The sequence below is a fragment of the Capricornis sumatraensis genome, chromosome X (genome assembly GCF_032405125.1).
Source record: "Capricornis sumatraensis isolate serow.1 chromosome X, serow.2, whole genome shotgun sequence".
Taxonomy (NCBI): Eukaryota; Metazoa; Chordata; class Mammalia; order Artiodactyla; family Bovidae; genus Capricornis; species Capricornis sumatraensis.
In genome coordinates, this window is record NC_091092.1 from 62,935,464 (window position 1) to 62,955,649 (window position 20,186).

The window sequence follows — 20,186 nt, forward strand, 5'->3', positions numbered from 1 at the left end:
GGAACATGGACAAACAGGAAGACAGAGTCAACATCAGCCTGGAGTCAGGCTCCGCGCGGTACAGTGCGCAGGCCACTTCCTGGGGCTGGGCTGGGCCAGCCTGGACTGAGGGAGGCCGGGCCTGTGGCACGAGAGGGCTGTCGAGGGGGGGAAATGATGGGCGGGAGGGAAGGGGGTCCTGGAGGCTGAGGAAGCACAAGGAGGGGGAGATGGGATGTGGGGTACAGAGACGGACAGGTAGCTGCGAGGTGGTAGGGGGAGTCCGGGCTCCCATAGAACCTCAGGGGAGGGAGCTGGCAGGACCTCACTCCACCGCCTTCCCAACCCTCATCTCCGGCCCTCATCTCTTCCCACCCCTCATCTCTGGCCCTCATCTCCGGGAGGGAGGGCCTTCACTGGCTGGGGACAAGCCCTCCCTCTGCCTAGTAGGAGCCTCCAGCGCTTCGCCCAGGCCCGGAGAGGGGCCAGAGGAGCCTGTCCTGGCAGAGGGGAGTCAGGCTTTGCCACGAGAAAGCTGTGTGGCGCTGAGCCAGTGCGTCTCTGGTCACAGCTACCCCACTTTGAAAATAGACACAGTGAACTCCGGGATGGCCCAGAGCTCTGCAGACCCGACATTGTCATAAGGCGGTGTGTGTGTGTGGGAGGGTATTGGGGGGTAGCCAGGCCCAGCTCAGAAGGGCTCGGGCCTCCTCAGGGGCAGCCTGGGGCCCCAGGGACTGACCTGGGATGGCTCGGGCTGGCCGGGAAGGGAAGCAGAGGAGGCCAGGAGCCTACTTCCCGGTACCAGAGGCCAGGAGGCTCATGGAGGTGGGGGAGGAAGTCCCCTCCTGAGCTGGTCACTCCCAGAGGACTGGCTGGGGCGGGGCCGCCCATGGAAAGCTGATCTGAGCTCTGGGGCCACCTTTACGCCTGCTGCCGCCCAGCTGCCCAGGAGCCCAGGAGTCTAGCCAGGTAAGGGGGATGTAACAGCCCTCCTACCCTGCCCCCAGCCCTCCAACGGTTCCCTCTCTGGGCCTCTGTCAGGGCAGGAGGTTGTGGGGGGTCTGTATGTCTGCCTCGCTTCTCATGGGCTGCCTGGATGGGTCTTAAGCTGGGTTTGTCCATCTGTCTGATGACCCCTGGCGCCATCTTCCCCCGCCCAGTCGTGGGTGCCAAGGTCTGAGTCTGCCTCAGTGGCCAGACCTCACCAATGTCGATTAGGCTAAGACGTACCCCCCAGGACCCGGCCATGGGAATGAACACACACACACACACACAGTCTCACACACACACACAGTGTCTCTCTCTCACATACACATGATTCACACACACAGTCTCACAGACACACACACAGAGTCACACGCACAGGCCCCCACCCCACCACCCCAGCCAAGGCTCTAAGGACCCCTATCCAGAGACTCTGGGCAGCACGGCTGGCCCCTCAGGTGGGAGGCTGAGCTCACAACGTCGTCTCCCCCAGGCGCTCAGGACTCCTGCACACCCTGCCATGTTCATGGCATCCACCATCTCAGGTAAGCTTCCCATCCCTCGGCGTCCCCAACTCAGCCCACCTCCCTCACTGGAAAGAGCCAGCCCTCTGGTTCACCTGGGCCTGGGGCTGCCCTTTCCTCCCCACCACATGCAGTTTGAGGCAGTGTGTGGTGGGGGGACGGTGCTGGATGACGTGTGTTGTGCTGGAAGGCCAGGAGCCAGGAAGGAGGAGGCTGGAGGGAAACAGAGGGCCCAGGTTGACAGCGGCCTGGTGCCTGGGCAGAATAGACTCACTGACTTGGCCCTCTGCCCCTACCTCTGCCCAGCTGTGCCCCGGCACCTCTCTCAACCTACCCCAGCAGGCAACGGCAGCGAAGGGGAGCTGTGGACTGCCCGGGACCCGCTGCTAGCCCAGGCAGAGCTGGCCCTGCTCTCCACCGTCTTCGTGGCCGTGGCCCTGAGCAACGGCCTGGTTTTGGGGGCCCTGGTGCGGCGGGGCCGGCGGGGCCGCTGGGCACCCATGCACGTCTTCATCGGCCACCTGTGCCTGGCCGACCTGGCCGTAGCTCTGTTCCAAGTGCTGCCCCAGCTGGCCTGGGACGCCACCGACCGCTTCCGTGGGCCCGATGCCCTGTGCCGGGCAGTCAAGTACCTGCAGATGGTGGGCATGTATGCCTCCTCCTACATGATCCTGGCCATGACGCTGGACCGCCACCGTGCCATCTGCCGCCCCATGCTGGCACACCGCCACGCGGGTGGCACTCACTGGAACCGGCCGGTGCTGCTGGCCTGGGCCTTCTCGCTGCTCCTCAGCCTGCCCCAGCTCTTCATCTTTGCCCAGCGTGACGTGGATGGCAGCGGGGTCCTTGACTGCTGGGCCCGCTTTGCTGAGCCCTGGGGCCTCCGTGCCTACGTCACCTGGATCGCCCTGATGGTGTTTGTGGCTCCTGCCCTGGGTATCGCTGCCTGTCAGGTGCTCATCTTCCGGGAGATTCATGCCAGCCTGGGGCCAGGGCCGGTGCCGAGGGCCGGCGGGCCCCGCCGAGGGTGCCGGCCGGGCGGCCCTGCCGAGGGAGCCCGGGTGTCGGCGGCCGTGGCCAAGACCGTGAGGATGACGCTGGTGATCGTCATAGTGTACGTGCTGTGCTGGGCGCCCTTCTTCCTTGTGCAGCTGTGGGCCGCGTGGGACCCAGAGGCACCGCGGGAAGGTGTGTGGCGGTGGCTGGGGTTGTGGGGGCCCACCCAATCTTGGTGCATGTGCACCTTCACCCCCCTCCACCCCTCAACCCAGCCAGCGTGGCCTTCGAGCCCAGGTGCACCGACCTCGAGGCCCCCTCAGCCCCAGCCCCAATTCCCGCCCCACACAGGGCCTCCCTTCGTGTTGCTCATGCTGCTGGCCAGCCTCAACAGCTGTACCAACCCCTGGATCTACGCCTCCTTCAGCAGCAGCGTCTCCTCCGAGCTGCGGAGCCTGCTCTGCTGCACCCGGAGGCGCGCCCCGCCCAGCCTGGGGCCCCAAGAGGAGTCATGCGCCACAGCCAGCTCCTTTCTGGCCAAGGACACCCCCTCCTGAGAAATCGGGGCAGCAGCGGGGGTGGGGGTGCTGCTTTCCTTCTAGAGGCTCCACAGAACTCAGCTGACCGCCTACAAACTGGCTCCACGGGGGCCTGGCCGAGACATGCAGCCAGCCAGTGGAGGTCCCGGGGGCCCAGGGGGCAGAAAAAGGAGGTTGGACCAGGGGCCATTCTTGCCCCCCCCCCGCCATCTTGTCCCCCTTGGCCCTCCCTTCTGACCTTGCCCTCATAAAAACTCTGGCTCATTTTCCACCTGGTGAGTCTCTTTGGATACTGGGGTACTGAAGGAATGAACACATTTTCAATAGGTTTCCCATATTTTTCTATATTTGCTTCTTTTTGTCCCCCTTTTCTACAAGGATGGTATTTTTAAAAATTCATGCATGTTTAATTGCATTAAATGTGGGGGAAGCACAGAGAGATTCTCAGGCCCCTCCTGCAACCACAGACACGTGCACGGATCTGGAACCTACCACACAGGAGACAGGACTTCCAAGACGCAGGTCCCCAAGCCACACAGCCCTGTGCCAAGAAGCCCCAGAAGCTGGCCTCGAGTGCTGAGGGTGCCAAGAGGCTGGGCCTGTACCCACCTTCCAACTACCCTCTCCCCTCCCAGCCAGCCAGAGAACTGGCTTGCATCTGGGAGTCAATGCACAGGATTTTATGAATGGTTGCCAATGCCTGTCAACCCCCACCAGGCTGGCGCCCTCAGCTGAGCAAAGGCACCCGCCACCTACTGGCTGCCAAGGGTGACAACCAGCCACGAGCCCTCACACCCAGGGCCAGGAGGGGCCTGCCCCCTGCCTCCCTCCGCAGCGGCCTCCCAGAGGGGCCCAAGCCAGAGCAGGGAAGGCAGGGGTGAGCTGGAGCGGCCACTTCCTCCTCTCTGCAGAGGGTCACGAGCAGGTATGCTGGATAGGGCCAGGGAGAAGCAAAGGGTTGGGGGCGCCTGGCCGGTTTTGCCCTGGGCTGGGGCAGGGCCTGCAGAGGATGAGGGGGCCCTTCAGTGGGACTTGAAGGGTGAGTCTAGGCCCTGGGGATGGGAGGTCGAGGGTGAGGCTGGGGCACCAGGGCCCCGCGAGAAGCCTTTGTTCTTGCCCAGGCGCCCACAGCCTGGAGGTTTCGGGCTGCGAGGCCCAGGGCTTGGGGAGTTGTTGGCATCCGGTCCGAGGCCCTGACGGAGGGCGGTCTTCCCCAGGAGCTCCTTAAACACAGAGTCCATGGTCTGTGCCACAGCCTGGCGGAGAGGAGAGAAAGGCAGGATGCTGGCACAAGTGGGCCCCACCTGCCCAGTCGGTCCCCTGCCCCCAGGACAGTGACCTGACCCAGGAGTCAGCCCTGCTGATCCCCTGAACTCCTCTGCCCCCTGAAACAAAGTCCTCAGCCACTGCCTCTGTGGACTGCAGTGATTAGCTCAGCCTTCAAATGGGAGCTCCTCCAGCTGGGCCCTGGGTACCCATCTTCTCCCCACTCTCTCCCTGGCAGAGATCACAGCCACCACCCCCTGGCTTGGGGGGCCCCAGTGGGCCCCAACGTCCCAGGCCAGGGCTCCCCCACAGCCCGCCTGGCCCAGTCTACCGGCCACCTGCCCTGGGGTCTCATGGATGCCCTGCCCCCGACACTTGGCCCATGCTCCCCCAGCTACCACACATGTGTGTCCCCAATCACCCCTCTGTTCCTGGTGCCCAGGCCTGCTCACCAGGCCACACCTGGGACATGGCAGGCTCTCTTACTCTCTGTCCCCAGGCTTGCACTGTCCCCCAGGGCTTCTGGCAGTGCCCACCAGGAGCCTACGGAGGGGTGCGCTGGGGCCAGTGGGCACAGCAGGCAGCTGGGTCTCCCCAGGCTGCACCCCATGCCACGGCCCCATCTGGCACCTGCTCTCTGCCCCCCTGTAAGGACCATGACCCCGCCAGGCTCCCAAGTTCACCACTTCCCTCAGCCGCTTTTCCATCTGCCCCTTTCATCTTCTCTGGCTCACAAAGCACCTGCCATGTTACCACCTGTCACCTAGCCTGGCTCTAGATGCCAGCCTTGAAGCCTGTCCCGTGTGCCGCTTCCCACTCAGGAACCAAACGTGAGGCCTAAATGTGTGACTGCTCTCCCCCAGGTCTCCCACTACCTTGCCTCCAGGCCAGTCCCTCCCTACCAAGCTCACCCCCTTACTGGCCTGCCCCTCTCTAGGCTGGGCTCAGCCAGTGTGTCTGCGATCAGGAGGGTCAGACTTGAATCTCAGGCAGGAAGAGCGGCTTGTAAGGGGAAGCAGAGAACCTACCTCCGGGGAGGTGCACCCCTCTTGCAACGTGACCATCCCCAGCGCTCACCTTATCCACCTCCACGTGTCGTTCCGGGGATGCTGGGACCATGCAGGGCCGTCGGTACCCGGAGTGACTCCCGGGGATACCAAGAGGGATCTCGGGTGGGGTGCATGGCTCCAGCCTGCAGGGCACAGACAGGGAGCTTAGAGGGGACCCTGGGGAGGCCCCGTGCTCCCAGGCAGGGGCTTCTCCCAGTCCAGTGCACGGGAAAGGGAAAGAAACTGCAAAACTGGTCCTTGGCCATCCTGCCTCCAGCCTGGGATGGGCAAGCAAGGCCTAGAAAGGGTCTTCCCTGCTTCTGCTCACCTCTGGACAAGCTCCACCATGGGGAGCCCCTCTGAGCTGCTCAGCAGGTCCCCGGTGGCCAGCAGCCCCTGGCCCACCACGAGCTTCTCCACTCTGGAGATGGAAAGACAAGACACTTGGAATGCTCACTCTGGGTTTGGGGTCTGCAGGGCAGAGGGCATGGTGCGGGCCAGCAGTGATCAGCAAGGCACAGCCTAGGCCCGCGGAACCTGGGACTCGGCATGTGGGAAGGGCTGGAAGCCTGGGGGTGGATGGGGGACTGGAAGGAGAGCCTCCAAACTCACCCCGCAGGCAGAGTGATGTACTTGTGGGGGATGAGCCCCCGCACCCCCGCGTGCTCGCCCCGCCACCAGTCGCCCGAGGCCCGCTCATGCAGCCGCAAGATGTCCCCGCGCTGGAAGGTCAGCTCCTGGGCCGTGCGGCCTGTGTAGGCAAAGCAAGCCACGGCCTCCACGACACCCTCCAGGTCTGGGGAGAAGAGATGCAAGTGAGGTGGGGGGGGTGGCATGGACGCCCTGGCCAGGGACCCCGTGGGGCTGTCCTTCCCCACCCTCACCCTCATCCTGGGCTGAGGTCCCCGGCTCCAGCTCCAACTCGTTGTCCCCCGTCGGGCCCTCCAACTGGGCATCCCTGTAGTCCAGAGAAGAGCGAGGTGGCTGAGCATCCTCAGGGTGCCCCCTGCAGCCAGCCTCTCTCTCCTGCCGGTGCCAAGAGCCTACCCCAAGCAGCTGGCAGAAGGCGGTGCCATGCACTTCTCATAGATGGGGCCGGGCAGCTGGGCCGGGGCCGGGAAGACCCGTGCAGGCTGGATGATGAGGGTCTGCACCAGCTGGTTGACACGGCCTTGCAAAGCCACTGGGTCCTGCCCAGCAGGGACGGGCAGCAGCGTCGGCCCAAAGCACACAGCCAGGTTGTAGGGGTCCATCATGTTCTCGTCACTGTACTGGGCCAGGCTGGGGGTACAGACAGGTCATAGGCACAGAGCTCCTGGCTCGGCATCCCCACGCCCCAACCTGGGCTGCCCCCGAGCTCCCCCCCGACCCCTAGAAGCACTCACTGGTTGAGGAAGGTGAAGAGGTACCGCAAGACCACCAGCACGGGTCCAGGCAGCCGGGCCAGGAGGCCAGCCACGTGCTCCACCCGCTCTGCCACGGCCTCCAGCTCTGCAGACAAGGCCATCACCCCAGGGAGAAGCCGTGAGCCTGGGCAAGGTAGCCACTAGGGAGTGGGGAGCCCCCCACCCCCACCCCACCCCCAGGCTCCTGGCTCACCTGCAGAAGCCAGCAGCTCTCTAAACAGGTCTGGTGGGAATATGGGGGGCTGCAAGCTCCGGAAGTAGAGTTTCAGCACGCCCGCCACCGAGTCCAGGTCATGGGCAGTGCAGCCCTCCACCAGTGGGTCCTCTCCTGGGAGGGGGTGAGGAGAGAGGCCCGTGACACTGGCTCTCCTAGCCTCCCCACCCCTGACCCCACCTCACCGGTCCCCACCTCTCTCAAAAGCATCACGGATCTCCGAGATCTGAGGCTGGGCGCCCGACACCCGAAAGATGCCCTCATGCTGCAGGCCTGTGGGAGGATGAAAACTGGTGGGCACCAAGCCTCCTCCCCACCCCAGCCCCTCCAATCTTGCAGGGGGCAGGGACAGGCCAGGGGTGGGAGGGCCCAGATCTCACTCACCATTGAGGTTAATGAAGCGGACACAGCTCTCCACCACCAGGGGCACGGGCTGGCCTGAGCTCTGCAGACAAGGACAGAGTGCCCTCCATGGTGGATATGGCGCAGCCCACCTTGTCACTCACTTGTTTCCCTTTTGTCTTAATGCATTCTGTGGTCGGCAACAAGGCTAGGGAGATGTACGCCCGGTGCAGGTGGGGGAGGGGGGGGGCGGTGTCTGATCCCTGGTGCCGTGCCTGATATTTTATCTGTTTCCTGCTACGGAGTGGAAATGCCACCCAACTCTCTCTGCTGACCTTGAATCAAGCAACATCATGAACCTCGGGTTTGTTCACTTAAATAACCTGCTGATTCTTCTGAACAGTGAGAGACTGAATCACATCGCTGCAAACAATAGTGTCATTTCTCCTTTTCTGATCTCTGGTGCTTTCCTGACTTCCCTCTCTAGCAAGCATCCCAGAAGTGGGGCCTGCAGGTACCCATGCTCCTGGTAAGTCCTCAGTTCGTGGTAACTCATTCGGGTTCACGGGGGCCCCAGGGCTGGAGGCACAGCTGAAGCAGGAAGGGGCCTGCACTCGGTTGAAGGGTAAGGCAAGTACCTGGATAAACTTCTCCATGTCTCCCCCGAAGAGTTTCTGGTTATACTGGGAGCTGGGGCGGGGGGCGCGGCTCTTCTGGAGTTTTCTCTGTGTGTACTGGGTCCTGTCGCGGTGAACAGGAGCTGCCTCTGAGGGGAGCAGGCCTGGACACGAGGCTGCCTGGACCCCTCAGCCCAGCCCAACTGGATGCTGGGGCTCGCAAGTTATTCCAGAACCCTCTGGGCAAAATAAGTAGGAAACTAAGGCCACCGAGGAACAAGCAGAGGGGACCCATGAACAAGGATGGGTCCTCAGGACAAACTGGTCCCTCTCAAAGGACTCACCAAGTCACCTCCCGGTCTTCCTTGTCACCTGGGAAGGAGAAAGGGTTGGTGTGCCTCTTGGGCCAGGAAGTTTCTCAGCACATGGCAGAGGAACAGGGCAGCCTACAGGTGAGGGCGGCTGCAGGACAAAGAGCAGGATGGGGGCCGGGACCCTAGCTGGCTTCCTTCCTGTGTGCCCAGCACCTTCTCTGGCCAGGGAGAGGCCGCAGGAGGAGAGCCATACCATGGCTGGGCTGCTCCCGGCCCTGGGGGTGGCGAAGCAGAGGGCTCACCTCGCTGGATGGCGTCCTGCAGTTTCTCATGCTTAGCCTGCAGCTTGGCAAGGATACTCCGTCCACTCAGGTACTCCTGGAGTTTCTGCCAAACCCCGAGAAGAGCCCAAGGCTTTAGTCCTAGCCCCGGCCCTCCCTGGCCCCCACCACCCACCCGCCCTCCTGGTCCAGCACCACCTCCCCACCGTGATGTAGAAGGTCTCGGTCTCCTGCTGTTGGCCCCGCCGCCGGCCAGCCTGCCGAGCCCCCGGGTCCGAGCTGGTGGACTTGAGGGACTCGGTGGACAGGCTGGCCTGGAAGGAGTCGAGCATGTCGCTGTCTTCCGATGCCACCACCTCCAGCAGGGCCTGCACTGTGGCCTTCAGCGTCTTATTCACCTTGGGAGGGGATGGCACCCGGGCAGAAAGAAATGGGGGAGAGATGAAGAACAGGGAGGTCGAGTCAGAAGGAAGGGGAAAGGGAGATCATGGCCATCCAGCTCCGTGTGTCCAGGTCCCTGTCCCCACACCTGGGCCAGGCCATCCTGTACCTCCTCTGTCTCGATGGTCTGGCGGTCCAGGCGGCTCTGGATATTCTGGGCTCTGGGCAGAATCTCATCCCGCAGCTCCATCTCAACCCGAATATCAGCAACCTGCAGGGTGCAGCATTGGGTAGGGGGGCAGTTAGGGCCACACCTGAGACACCGGGGTGGGCTGTGCAGCATGCTCAGAGGTTTCTGGGGCTGATTTTCACTGCCTTGGGGGCTACTGCAGAGGGTCACCAGCCTTGACACCCAGTCCAGCCAGATCTGAAGCATGGACCCCTTCTGAGAGGAAGGCAGCATACACTCATGAGCACTGAGACTTATGCGTGGATGTCCTTGCAGCGCTGCTCATAATAGCCCAAAGGTGGATGCACCCCAAGTGTCCAGCAGCTGATGGGTGGATAAGCAAAGGGTGGCGTCTCCATAGAGTAGAATATTATTCAGCAGTAAAAAGGGAGGAAATTCTCATACATGTTTCAACACTGGTGAACCCTGAGGACATTATACTCAGTGAAATAAGCCTTTTGTAAAAAAAAAAAAAGGACAAATAGTATAAGATTCTACTTATATGAGGTGTCTAGAGCAGTCATGGAGAAGGCAATGGCACCCCACTCCAGTACTCTTGCCTGGAAAATCCCATGGACGGTGGAGCCTGGTAGGCTGCAGTCCATGGGGTCGCTAAGAGTCAGACACTACCGAGCAACTTCACTCTGACTTTTCACTTCCATGCATTGGAGAAGGAAACGGCAACCCACTCCAGTATTCTTGCCTAGAGAATCCCAGGAATGGGGGAGCCTGGTGGGCTGCCATCTATGGTGTCACACAGAGTCGGACACGACTGAAGCAACTTAGCAGCAGCAGTAGCAGCAGAGCAGTCAAGTTCATAGAGACAGAAAATCAGATGGTGGGGGCCTTGGGCTAGGGGAGGGTGAATGGGGAGTTAAAATGTCTAACAGGGACAGAGTTTCCATTGAGGAAGATGGAAAATGTTGGGGGGATGGCTGGTGGGGATGGCTGCCCAACCATGTGAAGGTCCAAATGGTAAGTCCCATGTATGTTTGCCCACAATTATAAAATTTCTATCCAGGCTCTAGGAAACGCTGACGTGAGAAGACCCACCCCCCTCAAGCCCACATAATGGGCAGATCACGAGAAACTGACTCTTTGGAAAGGATAAATCAGAGACTTGTCCTGATGAGCAGGCACAGCAGCCACCACCATCTGTGCCTCGGCATGAACCTGTCAGACATAAGGAACGTCACAGAGCATCAGCATCACACAAAGCCACTCTCTGGCCATGGTGGCTAAAGATAAAAACAAGATCACATCATCAGCATGTCCGAGCATGAACCAAAACAAGAACTTTGTCCAAGCCACAAAAATTACCAAACCTCCCGCTGCATTTCCCTCCTCGCTAATGACTGCTCTAGCCTCTTTCTACCCACTTTCACCCCATCTTCTTGAGAAGATTTATTAAGACACAGAATCAGAGGCACCCCTGCCTCCTGACAGCATCCAAGTGAGAGCCGAGTCCCTCCCCCAAGTCCTTGAAGTTCTTTCCAGCAGCTGAGACACCTCCAGTTCCCCGTGCTGAAAGCGAGCATCACAAAACATTCCAAGTCTCTACCCAGCCACCCTGTGGGGAAAACCACTGTTGACAAGCTCTTCTCACACACACCAAATACCTAATCTATCTCTCAGTGCCTCTTTGGGAATAGGAACTGACAGCCAAGAACTGGCAGCAATTTGAGGGACAGCTCTAAAGTAGAAGATATAGGGACTTCCATGGTGGTCCAGTGATTAAGACTTTGCCTTCCAATGCACAGGATACAGGTTCGATCCCTGGTCAGGGGGCTAAGATCCCACATGCCTCAAGGCCAACAAACAAAATACAAAACAAGCAATACTCTAACAAATTCCATAAAGACTTTAAAAATGGTCCAAAAAAAAAAATCTAAAAAAATTAAGTGGAAGACAGAGATCAATCCAAGAAAACAGAAAAAATGTAGGGGACACGGGAATATCAAGAAAAATGATAAACATTTCAGAAAAATTTGAGAATATACTGTATCCATGAAACAAGAACAAAGGGCTATTTTAAATAAGAACATATAAAACAAACCAAAACTGTTTTAAAAAACTTATGAAAGTAAATTTTTAAGAAAAATTAAAAAGGGGTGGGCAGAGATAAGTCAAAAAGATCTCTAACAGAACAGAATTAAAAGGCATAGTGATGGGACTTCCCTGGTGGCCCAGTGGTTAAGAATCTGCCTTCCAACGCAGAGGATTTGGGTTCAATCCCTGGTCTGGGAACTAAGATCTCACATGTATGCTATGCACCACAGTGCTGAGTCCTCGAGCTCTGGAGTCCACATGCCACAAGTAGAGAGAGCTCTTTCATGCCACAACTAAAGACACAATGCAGCCAAATAAAGTTTTTAAATATACCTAAATAGTATTAATAAACATAAAAGTTGTAGTGATGAGAAATAGGAAAGATAAAAGATAATGAAATTAGACAACCCATGAGGTTCAATATCCAATTATAAGAATTCTTGAAAGCAAGCACAAATTAAATTAAGGGACGGAAATTACCAAAGGAACAATATGAGCTCAAAACCTTAAGACTTAAGTTTCTGTACCGACAAAGCCCATGGGCGGCCCAGCACCATGAAGGCAAAAGGATCCCCAAGGCATATCATTATAAAATTGTACATGAGGGAAAGGGGCTATCCTAAAAGCTTCAACGAGAAAAATTACAGGTGACAGACAACAGTGCAGAAATCTGAACAGCGGCTGAACTTCTCACCCACAATACTACTGAAAGCTTGGAGGGATACTTTGAACATTCCAAAAAGAAAACGCTTTTCAACCTTGACTTCTACACCCAGGTAAACTATCAACCAATTTCAAGAACAGAATACAGGCATTTTTTTCCAGACAGTCTAAGTCAGGAAAGTATGGGGGAAGATGTCCGTGAAAACAATGTAATAAACCAAAACAGAGGAAGACACACGATCTGGGATGCAGAGGGTCTAATGCAGGGATGCTCAGGACAATGGGGAAAGAAAGGTCCTGGACTGTGCCGGCCTAGAAGTCAATCAAGGCCTACAAGCTGGGACTGCATGGCTCCACAGCAGGGCTCTGAAGAGAAAAGATTGCCTGGTGTGGTGGAGACAGACGGTGGTGATGTGGGGTGGAGCCCTAATCGTCCATGGAAGGGGATTGTAGGACCTCTGGCAAGCTGCAAAGCACAAGCAGCACCTGATGCATTGTCTGCAGCAGCAGCTAGAAGACTGGGAAGTGGCTGCATCTGGGGAGTGGGAATCAGGAACAGGAAGGGTGGGTTAGAGAAGGGCGGTGTGCCCTTGAACGCCTTGAGTAACCTTTGACTTTATCAGATATGACTTCAGTCAAAATACAAATGAAATAAGCAAAAAAAAGAAAAAGGTCAGTGGAACCCCAGTCCATGCACAATCCAGTGTAATCCCAGTCCATGCTCATGAGGATAAACTGGTAAAGGAGAGTACAGCTCAGAAATGCATAAAAAGGTACCCTAGTGAGGGATTCCCTAGAGGTCCACTGCAGGGGGCACAAGTTCCACACGGTGTGACCAAAAAAGAAGATGCCTAGTTATATGCTAGTGTTTGCATGGTTTCTTTCCCTCCCAAGTTTGCATTGTGAAATGTCTAAAGCACACAGAACCACCAAAAGAACAGTATACGGGCAGCTGTCTACCACCAACAAGCTGGCCTCAAAATTGCTGCCATGCTGGCTATGTTTGCCCTTGTGGGGGATGCTGTGTTCACTAGTCGTACTGCATAAGTGGGTTGGGGAGGTCTGCTTGCTTCAGTGCAAGTGCAGAAACTCCCCATTTGCCTTGAGGCCACTTCTGAGAAGTGGCATTCAAGAGGTTTGAGGTCTCGGCAAAGGGAAGGAAATCCATTCCACTCAGCTGCCATCACAGTGAAGATAAGAACACAAAGAACCATTTTCCTGAAGGCTGGGCAGAGACCCTCACCTCATCCCCCTCGTGGGGCTGGTAGTCGAAACGCAGTGGGGGACAGAAGGCGATGGCGTGCACCTCTAGCACCTTGGCCTTGTCACCTACGGGATCCAGGGCATCCACAGCCTCCTCCAGGCTGCCCAGGCCCTGCATCTGGGAGGCTTGGATGCGGCTCTCTGCAGCCGTGTAGCTCCGGAGCACTTGGCCCAGGGCCAGGTGGAATCCTGTGTCACAACACTGGGGGACAAGCGAGGACACGGCTTGGGAGGGCTTGGGGTGCAGGCACCTGGACCCCCCCGGATCCCTCCCCACACCCCGCACTCACATCCATCAGGTCCATGACATCTCGCAGGTAGTAGTTGCTGACGGCGGCATTGACGCTGGCCAGGCTTAGCAGGTACTCATTGCGAGCCTTTGTGCACTTGAGTTTGTGCTCCAAGAACTTGGCATGACGCTGCTCAGGATCACATGAGCCCCCAGGTCATCCACATGGCCGAATCCCCCAACCCTGCCTCCCGTGTACCCACCACCCTCGACACATACTTCCCACCCCTCTCTTCCCCATTTGGACAGCTCTCCCACTATCCCACTGGGCCCCTCAAACTATGTAGCCCAGAAGTTGAAAGGTTCTTCATTCCTAAACCCTGCCAGCCTCCACTTCCCCATCCTTCCTTCAGGGACCACCTAGAACACGCATCCTCCCCACTGATCACTCAGCCCCCCATCCAACGTGTCCTCTCACTCCTCTGAGATCTCCCAGTACTGTATGAGGTGAGGATGGGTGGGAGGAAGGAACCCCAGGCTTGGGATCACTATTTTGCCAGCTGGGTTTGCAGGGAGGGGAGCATGTGGGCTGTCCCAGACCTAGAGACCGTTCTCCTGCCCCCTGTGTCTACCAACCGAGACCAGGGAGCCCCCCTGGCACCTCCCCACTCTGGCCAGAGCCAGCCCTGCTTTCCTGATCCACACACCACCTCCCTGCAGGGCCCAGTGAGGGTCGAGGACATGAAAGGACAAAGGCCAGGAGCCAGAGCCTTTGGACACAGACAGGTTCCCCCCAGGCCCACCTTCTCCACCAGCCGCCCTCCCTTCTTGATGGAACCCTTGCGGAGGGGCCCGGACTCAGTGCTGGTGGTGGTGGCAGTGGCACTTCGGCCTGCCCGCTTCTCCTCCTGCCGCTCTGCTTCACGGAGTTTGGCCTCAGCACTCAGGCTCTCTGTGTGGTAGACCTGATAGGTCTTCTTGGCCTGCAGGGAGGCCCGAGGCTAGGCAGCCCTGCTCAAGGCCATGGCCACAGTCAGCCTGCCCCGTCCTCCTCCCAGCCCGTCTGGGACTTGGGCCTTGAGCACTTGACCCAAGCCCTCAGCACCCGGGGCAGGGAGAAAGGGCCTGGCTTGCGATCCCCGAAACCCAGGTCTCTCCCAGGCACCTGATCCTCCTCCCTGAGCCTGACCCCGGGAGAGGTGAGGTGACGGCCTCCCTGTAATCGCGGGCTCTCACCATCTGAAGCTCTGACACCACCTCCAGGAGCTCCTCTTGCAGCTGTTGCTCCAGATCCTTACTCTGGGGAGGAGGCAAGCTGAGTGCCACCCTGCCCCAGGGCAACACCCACGTCCATCCCGCCAGCCCTCAGCTCAGCACTCCAGGCTCCCACTGGCTCCCCCTGGCCTCCAGGGCCTTCCCGTCCTTGACACTTGGGCTTTGAGCACCCACGGGCTACCCTCGCTGGATCCTGGGGTCTGCCCGCCTCCCAGGCCCAGGGAAGGGGTCTTGCCTTCTTGACCAGGCGCCCCACATCCTCGGCAATGTAGCTCAGGCGCTGGGCCAGGGGCCCGCCCAGCACCTCGCTGAGGGCCGTGCTCTCCCGGCTCTGCTGCCGAGTCTGCTGCAACAACACAGCCCAGCAGTGCAAGGGCGACAGCAGGGACGGCTCCTTCCTGGGGGTGGAGGGGTGGAGATGGGGGCTCAGACCGACCAGGAGCGGGCATCGGGCCTCCCGTCCCCCCACCTTGGCCATCCCAGCTGCCAGGCCCCAGGACCCACCGGAAGCTCTGGTGCTCCCGACTGCTGCCCCCGAGGCGGCCTCCGCGGCCGGAGAACCGCTCCACCAGCTTGTCAAGGCCCCGGGAGTACTCGAGCTCAACCTCAGCACGGCGCCGCATGAACTCAGCCAGCTCCTGCAGCAGCTCCCGCCGCAGCTCACCCTGCAGCTCCAGGCAGCGCAGTTGCTCGCCCAGCTGCCAGCGCATCTCTGCAGGGTGGGAGGGCAGCTGAGGCTGGGGCTGCGGGCCCCCTGAGTCTGGGGAGGTGATGCTGGCCCCGGGGGGAGAGGGGCCAGTTCCAGGCTCGGCAGTCCAGCTGGGCTCCGGGCGGGCCTGAGGAAATGGACCTCCTAGCGGAAACTAAGGGGAACCAGCCAGGTGGGCCAGGGCCCGAGGAACAGAAAGGCCATTCCTGGGACTATGGGCCAGGGCCGAGACGGAGTGGGGCCCATCCCTGCCAGGCACCAGTCATGTGGCCTTCCCATGATTCCCTGCTTCCTGGAAAGCCCCCAGTGGCTTCCCCTGCCACTTCCGGCCGCTGGGGTGCCCAGGACTCCAGGCAGGGCAGCCTCCTCGATAAACTCAGGGACGCACGGGGCTGCACAGGGCTGGGGCGGCCACGGCATTCTTGCCAAAAACTTGCGGCCTCGGGAGCTGGAAACCCGGGCCTCGGCCCCCAGGAGAAAGGGCGGCCTCACTGCAAGGGCCAGGCCGGCCAGCGGGGGCTGACCGGTGACAGAACTGAGGCAACGGGGCTGATTTCTGTTCCCAGTACTAACTCCCGATGACCCAACTCCAGGGCACCCTAACACCACCTCTCAGGAGAGAGCCACACCCAGGGTCCCCACACTGCTGGCTTGTGACATCTTATCGCTGGCTTGATTTGGCAATGCTGCTTTCCCCACAGAGACCCAAAGCAAAGAACCGCCTCAATGAGAATGACAAGCTTGAGTAAGCCACTGGCAAGCCCTGGGCATCCCAGGGAGAGAAGCCCTGTATCTTGGCTTCTGGCAAGTGGGTCACCCTTCTACTAACAGCTGTCCAGATGCCAGGGGTGGGGAGGGGGCATTAACTGATGTCTTCATTCAGCAGAATGTTGATTATACACCTAGTGGGTCTAGACTCAGAGACACACTTCCTGCCCTCCTGGAGCTGGGATAGGAACAGTGTGGGTGGGGGGAACAGCGGGGGAACAAGGGGCAACAACGCAGAGCAGGAGGTGGCATCAGGGAGGGGTTCTTTTAGAGGAAGGTGGTCAAGAACAAGCAGCTTTGGAACACAGAGCTGAAGGAAGTGACAGAGGGGCCGTGGAGACATCCAGGGGAAGAATGTTCAGGCAGATGGCACTGTGAAGGGTGTTGCAGGCAGCATGGCTGAAGAGAGCCGCGCCAGTGGAGGGTGGCAGGGGGAAGACGGCAAGAGAGAGGGCAGCCACAGCAGTGGAGCCAAAGGGTCCTGCTTTGCTCTCAGGGCCCACTTGGGCCCTCAGAGCCTGGGCAGGGGTCAGGTGACAAAGGAAAAGTGCCCAGCCCCAGTGGCCACTACTGCACCCATCTAGGCAATAGAAAATTGGGGGTTTCGACCAGGAGCCAGAGTGAGAGGAGGCAGGAAGTGGCAGGATCCAGGGTGGATGTGGGTAAGGACTCAGTACTGGTACACTTGGGACTTTTGTCCCATCAGTGCCATCCCAGGGGGGTCTGTGGGGCCTGCGGCAGTCTCCATGGGTCCTGCCTGCCCAGCACTCCTGTCTCCTCCTCTCATTTCCCATTGGAGAAGGTCCCTTTCCTACTCTCAGCCCCTGGGTCTGTCTCCCTGGCTCCAGGCACCCCAGCTGTGGCCCCTTCACCCCCCTCCACTGCTGGGACTAGGTCAGTGATAGGCCCGGGGGCCACCAAGCCCATGCTTTCACTGCAAACACTGAATGGGAGCACTCTCTTTCCACGGAAGAGTCAAGCTGGGTTAATGGAAGCCCGGGTGGGCGGGACTGCTTCCTGATGGTGAAACTGACACCATCTCCTTACACTGTCTGAGGCCTGGCCCCAGGGGCTGACTCAACTCCATGGGCCAGCTGGAGTGGGCTCTCAGTCACTTGCGATCATGAGACTATTCACTGAATCACGGTAACATTTTTTCAGATAAAAGTCAATTTCATTTCATTTCAAGAAAGAGCTGAGGTGTCCTGGCTTGCCTTGCTGTCCACTGGCATCTGCTCGCCCTCCTGGAACAAAGTTCCCTGGGGACCTATCATAAGTGAGTAGTGCTCGACGGGCCAGCACACCAAAATGTTCATTTCTTCTTCAGTGCAACCAAGCCTTGGCTGAGATCCAGCAGACCTGGTATCAAGCAGACGTGAGTCGGCAGGGTCTGAGCACAGCTGGCACCTACCTAAATCCCCAGGCTCTAGGCCGCAGCAGCATCCAGCTCTCAGATCTTAGCTGAGGTGTACTCATCAGGGAACCCTTCCCGCCTCCCCATAAACTAGGTCTGGCCCTCTTCCCATGCCCTTTTTGGACATCTGCGCTTTTCCTTTACAGTGGTTTTCATCATAATTGAAACAAGTTGTGTGATAAGTTGTTTACTATATGTCTCCTCCACTGTGAGCCGTATGAGAGCAAGGATGGCTTCTCGTGTGCTCCTCGCTGTATCTTCAGGGCCTGGCAGAGAACCGATGTGTACAAAACATCTGTCAAAAGGATGGAATCCATGTCTGCTTGCATTGCAGAGCTGGGACTGGGCCCCAACAACACTTCCTGTGAGCGAGGCATTCAGTCTCACTTCTGCTGACAAGCAAAGCAGAAAAGACAGCCTCCCAAACCATGACTGTGCTGACCTTTCAGAATTTCGGGTGTTGAGATACTGATCCTCTTTTTGTAGCATAGTAGGAAGTTTCTTTGGCGGGGGCTGGAGGGCGGAGGAGATGGGAAACAGAAGCTCAAGTCATTAGACACCCACAGCAGGCGACGAACATCTAAAGACAGCCTTGCTCAAAGCCCAATCTTTTTGGTGTGAATGAACTGACACGTATCTGCCGACTGAAGGGTTTCCAAAGTTCTTCAGCCTCATGACGTTTGGGGGATACAGGCTGGGATCGCTCTCTCCATCTGAGGGATGATGCAGCAAGGCCTGGAGAGCTGTCTCGCCATGCACAGTCACATCAAGCTGGGTCTGGACAGCAGCCCACCTTTACCAGATGGTAAGGCTCGTGCACACTTTAGTGCAAATTGCTTGCATCGCAGAATTACATTGGACTCTCCACCTCTGGACTGGAAGGACATTCGAGGTTCATTTTCTTACACCTCCTAGGACCTATGGTGCTGTGTGACCATGAGCACACTCTGAGCTGCGTCTCCTTCATCAGTAAAATCGAATGATTGAGACACCAGGAAACTGCTGGTGCTTGGATGTGGCTTTCTTCCCTTTGCAAGAGCCACCACACCCTGAATAAGACCCGGAGACAAGCTGTTGACTAAGAGTTTGCAAGGCTCATTTGCATGCGACTTGCACAGAGTGTTTATCAGAACACAAACAGGTCTGCTCTGCAGTCCACCATTCGCTGTGCCAGCTGGACCCAGAGTGGCCTTCAATTCGGAACCACCTCAAGGCCCAAAAAAGGGCAACCAGGGCTGGGCTATAGGACTGGAGTGGTCTTAGGGTAAAGCCATCACTAATCCACCCACTGAAGCCCCCGGACCCCCTTACCCAGCCCCCTTCGGCAAAGTCAAGGTGTTCCACTTTCTGGTGGCTAGAATGCCACTTTTTGAGGGAAACCAGGTGCCCTCCTTTCCTCCTCGGGCTCCTGAGGGGCAGGGAGAACCTAGGAGAGCAGAGCTACTAGGACAGGAATGGAGCGAAGGAGGAAGGAAGCAGGACCAGTGGCGGTTGAGGCCGAAGGGGCGTGAGGAGGCGGGCAGGGGGCTCAGGTTCCCTCCCTCAGCCCGCTCCAGAGGTTGCTGGGGGTGGGCCTCGAGCCCCGGGCCAGCAGCCAGCACATTGCAAGCTCTCCCACGACCTTTGGGGTCTCCGGGGGGAAAAGGGCCAGGAGCGCCCAGTGCCCTCTCACCTTTGACCTGCGCCTCATAGTCAGCCTGCGGCCCTCGCTCTCGGCGTAGCTTCCCATGAGTGGCCATGGCCGCTGGGCGGCCGCACTGCTGAGCCCGGCTGCTCCCACGCGGCCGTGAGCGGGCCAGGCACGGGGACCTGCGGCCGGCAGCCAGCACCCTGCGCCGGCCCCGCCCTGCCCCGTCCCGCCCCCAACGCGGCTCCTGGGGCGGGGCGCCCCGGGCCTGGCACTGCCCACGAGGGTCTCGGGCCGGTGTGGTTCTCACAGTGGCTGGACCTTGCCGTCCTCCCACCCCAACTCCGGGCACATGGGGCACGCCCCCAGGCAGCCTTGTGCCCCAGGTTCAGCTGCCAAGCAGCCAGGGTCGCTGTGAGAGCCTCAAGGTGCCCGACAAGCTGGCACCCTCTGGCTGCCACTCCCTCCCAAACTCCAGAGGGCTTTGTGGTCCCTGTTGCCAGACTGCATCCCTCACATCGTGGCCATCAGCCATCAATGCCAGTGTGCAGCAATGCCATAGCTGCTCCTGACCGCCAGGCTCCCCTGGGTCAGCTGCCTTCCCCAGACCTCCAGGACATCCGATGGGGCCCACCCTTCCCAACACTAGGAGAGCCGGGGGGGAAGGAAGATCAGCAGGGGAGACCAGAACCTGCCCTTGGGCCCTCCAGGCCGCATGGTGGGGTGGAGGCAGGGACAGAGGGCAGGGCTAGGCTAAGGTTCCCCTTCTGTTCAGCCCTATAGAGAGGAACCAGCCTTGTTTCCCCATAGGTGGTTACCACTTCCTGCTACCGGAAGACACTCTTCTGTCTCCTTTCCCCTGCACCTCACACCTGCTCTGTCTTAAGCCTGGGGGGCTGGGGAGGGGTAGCCCTCTTCCTGCACCCTTAGAACAGTGCCTTACTGAGCCCGGGGGGCAGCTTGCGGCTTCTCTTATCTAGGGATGCTTCACATCTCTCTAGCAACTCAAAGTCAGAGGGCAACAGCTTTTCTCTGGTATACTAAGGCAGGATGCAGTTAGCAGGT

General features: G+C 59.0%; 2 protein-coding genes across 2 annotated transcripts; one reads left to right on the forward strand and one right to left on the reverse strand.

Annotated features, from left to right (window-relative positions):
• Positions 1 to 1,486: 1,486 nt before the first annotated feature.
• AVPR2 (arginine vasopressin receptor 2) lies at positions 1,487 to 3,043 on the forward strand. The gene is made up of 3 exons (XM_068963051.1): positions 1,487 to 1,511; positions 1,797 to 2,678; positions 2,838 to 3,043. Exons 1-3 carry the CDS (start codon positions 1,487 to 1,489, stop codon positions 3,041 to 3,043), a joined length of 1,113 nt encoding a protein of 370 aa, XP_068819152.1.
• Positions 3,044 to 3,713: 670 nt separating this feature from the next.
• On the reverse strand, positions 3,714 to 19,247 carry ARHGAP4 (Rho GTPase activating protein 4). Its single transcript, XM_068962608.1, has 22 exons — positions 19,167 to 19,247; positions 15,108 to 15,315; positions 14,839 to 15,001; positions 14,565 to 14,627; positions 14,132 to 14,311; positions 13,390 to 13,518; positions 13,080 to 13,301; positions 9,065 to 9,166; positions 8,721 to 8,912; positions 8,536 to 8,620; positions 8,264 to 8,291; positions 7,941 to 8,043; positions 7,345 to 7,405; positions 7,156 to 7,233; positions 6,940 to 7,074; positions 6,726 to 6,831; positions 6,388 to 6,621; positions 6,225 to 6,298; positions 5,953 to 6,136; positions 5,669 to 5,761; positions 5,369 to 5,483; positions 3,714 to 4,281 (listed from the first exon to the last, which is right to left on the reverse strand). Exons 1-22 carry the CDS (start codon positions 19,231 to 19,233, stop codon positions 4,048 to 4,050), a joined length of 2,856 nt encoding a protein of 951 aa, XP_068818709.1. The 5' UTR covers positions 19,234 to 19,247; the 3' UTR covers positions 3,714 to 4,047.
• Between the last annotated feature and the right edge of the window lie 939 nt (positions 19,248 to 20,186).